At 44.3% G+C, this 2,500-nt stretch overlaps 1 protein-coding gene across 4 annotated transcripts in view; it reads right to left on the minus strand.

The window, feature by feature from the left end:
- rad51 (RAD51 recombinase) overlaps positions 1-2,500 on the minus strand; it is a 135,126-nt gene that overhangs the window by 18,088 nt on the left and 114,538 nt on the right. For all 4 annotated transcript variants that reach the window (XM_086018233.1, XM_086018236.1, XM_086018235.1 and 1 more), the window contains exon 8: positions 1-64. This exon is cut by the window's left edge and continues 66 nt beyond it. In XM_086018233.1, the coding sequence (XP_085874359.1) occupies positions 1-64 (64 nt within the window). The remainder of the gene's footprint in view (positions 65-2,500) is intronic.

Here is a 2,500-nt window from a genome sequence, read left to right on the forward strand (position 1 = left end):
ACCTCGGCCTGAGTAGTCTGTTCTATACAGTGCTGTGGCACTGTCCACTATCAGCAGAGCATATCTGTCCACAAACACACACACACATATGCACACGCACACACACAAGACCAGATAAATGCAAAACCTTACATTCCATGCACAATGCAGGGACCACCAAAAGGTCAATGTTTTTTTTTTTCAACTTTCGATACAGGGATTAAATAAACTATCGGATTTTCCGGACTATACGTCGCTCCGGATTACAAGGCGCACCAGCCATAAAATGCATTATACAGAAGAAAAAAACATATATAAGTCGCATTTTGGGAGGAAAACCTGTCACCAACAGCACAATGCGTCAGTCATGTGAATCAATGTGGCAGTTGTTTGTGTAAGAAGAGACGTGCGACAGCAACGTGCGTTCAAGCGTGTTTGTATTTCCTTATTTTCACATCACGTAACCCGCGCCTCCCACCTACAACTGTAGAAAGAAGCCTAAAAAGAAGCCTTTCACCGAGTAGGCTGAGATGAAATTTTGCCAGCCAGAAGTCGTAGTCAAGTTATTTATTTTCCACACATTCCCTCCTTCCCGGCCTTCAAAATAAAAGCATTCCAGCAAACCACTATACACAGCTGGTTGGCTATGGCGTATTTCCGGAAATAGGGAGACGCCGGAGAAGTGCATGAACTCCACCTTGATGTGGCTGCGTCATCCTTGAGTCAGTGCTGCATACTGCAGCTTGAATATACTAAAAAAAAAATAAAAAAATAAAAAATTAATAATAATAATAAATATACTCGTGGGCACAAGTTGTTTTGAAGCAAGTCAGGGGGCATGGCTTCAAAAAGACAGCGACCACAATGGATGTCGTGTCTGCTACAACCATAAAGGGACCGAGATGACTTGACAATGCATTTAATTTTATTGTGAAAACGATCTGGAAGGTGGCGGCTAAGGGGGAACGTGGGTGAGTAAATTCTCTCCACACACAACGCTGCTAGACTAGTTGTTTTGCAGCACCAACGAGCTGCGTGAGGCATCGTCTACGTGTGGGAAACTGTATGTCATCGCAAAATAAGATATAATGGACCGATCAGAGCAGCAACAAATCCTTATGTGTGCGTGGCATGTTTGCAGACCTGTCACCAACAGCACAATGCGTCAGTCATGTGAATCAATGTGGCAGTTGTTTGTGTAAGAAGAGACGTGCGACAGCAACGTGTGTTCAAGCGTGTTTGTATTTCCTTATTTTCACATCACGTAACCCGCGCCTCCCACCTACAACTGGGGCATACCATTACAAGAGGGGGTGGGGGGTGCTGGGGGACAATACCACAATCCCTATAACATCAGTTGTCGCTCGCGCCGACGCGGGAGTAGAAAGAAGCCTAAAAAGAAGCCTTTCACCGAGTAGGCTGAGATTAAATTTTGCCGCCTCGCGAACACGTCACACACATGAGGGCCGATTAGTGGGCCGGTCTAAAATCGACTTCCGGCCATGCTTAGTCCAGCCATTTAAAAAAAAACAATTTCAGCCGCCCCCCTTGCCCCAAAAATGGGCATCCGGCCGGGCCGGAGGGTCGGACCGGTCTGGCCCAGGGATGGACTGCCCAGCTCTGCAAATAGGACATTGTGTTACAACATTACATCAAGCGCACACGGCAACGTGTGTATGATAACGACAGCTAGCTTCCAGACACGACTGTGCCTATGTCAGAAATTAAATCAGGCATAAGCCACAACTTGCTTCTTCTTCTTCTTAAATTATTGGGCATCCCCATTGTGCTGCCACGAAAAGGCAGGTTTGCATTGTATTGAGTATGTTTGGTTAAATGTGCCGTAACTTTTGGGTTGTTGCCATCACGAGTTAGCCCTTACTCCTTAGCCCTTAAATATTGCGCTTAGTACACATCATATCCACCGAGCTACGATGGTAACATTTAGCTAACACTCAAACATGTAGCATACAAGAAAGTTATGATAAGATACCTTTAATTTCACCAAAACGGTTGTAGCTCGATTAAATAAGTCTTTTATTTATCCCAGACCATGTAGAATGTTTCCAAGTCTCCAAAAGTATTTTTGTATTCGGTCGTAATTATGTCTTCGTCTGCTCTGCGCTCGGCTCCTCCGTGTGTGGCTGCATGATGCAATACCCCAGCGAGAGGCAGGCAACTGCCTGTTTGTGGTTCATTCTTGTTCAACCATCGTCTGTAAGTAACTTAAACAATTGTGTGTAATGAGCATGCAACATTTATATACGAGCTGAATTGTGGATGATATGTGTTGTTGACTGAACATACCAATCGCTATTGCTAATGATAATCGTGATCGCTAATCGTTAGCATGTCTGCCTGTTTGTGCTTCATTCTTGTTCAACCATCGTCTGAAACCAACTTAGACAATTGTGTGTAATGACATTTATATACGAGCTGAAGTGTGGATGATTGTAGGTTGTTGACTGAACATACTAATCGCTATCGCTAATACTAATCGCGATCGCTAAACGTTAGCATA

The sequence above is a fragment of the Filicampus tigris genome, chromosome 20 (assembly GCF_054856515.1).
Source record: "Filicampus tigris isolate MCC_2025a chromosome 20, RoL_Ftig_1.0, whole genome shotgun sequence".
Taxonomy (NCBI): Eukaryota; Metazoa; Chordata; class Actinopteri; order Syngnathiformes; family Syngnathidae; genus Filicampus; species Filicampus tigris.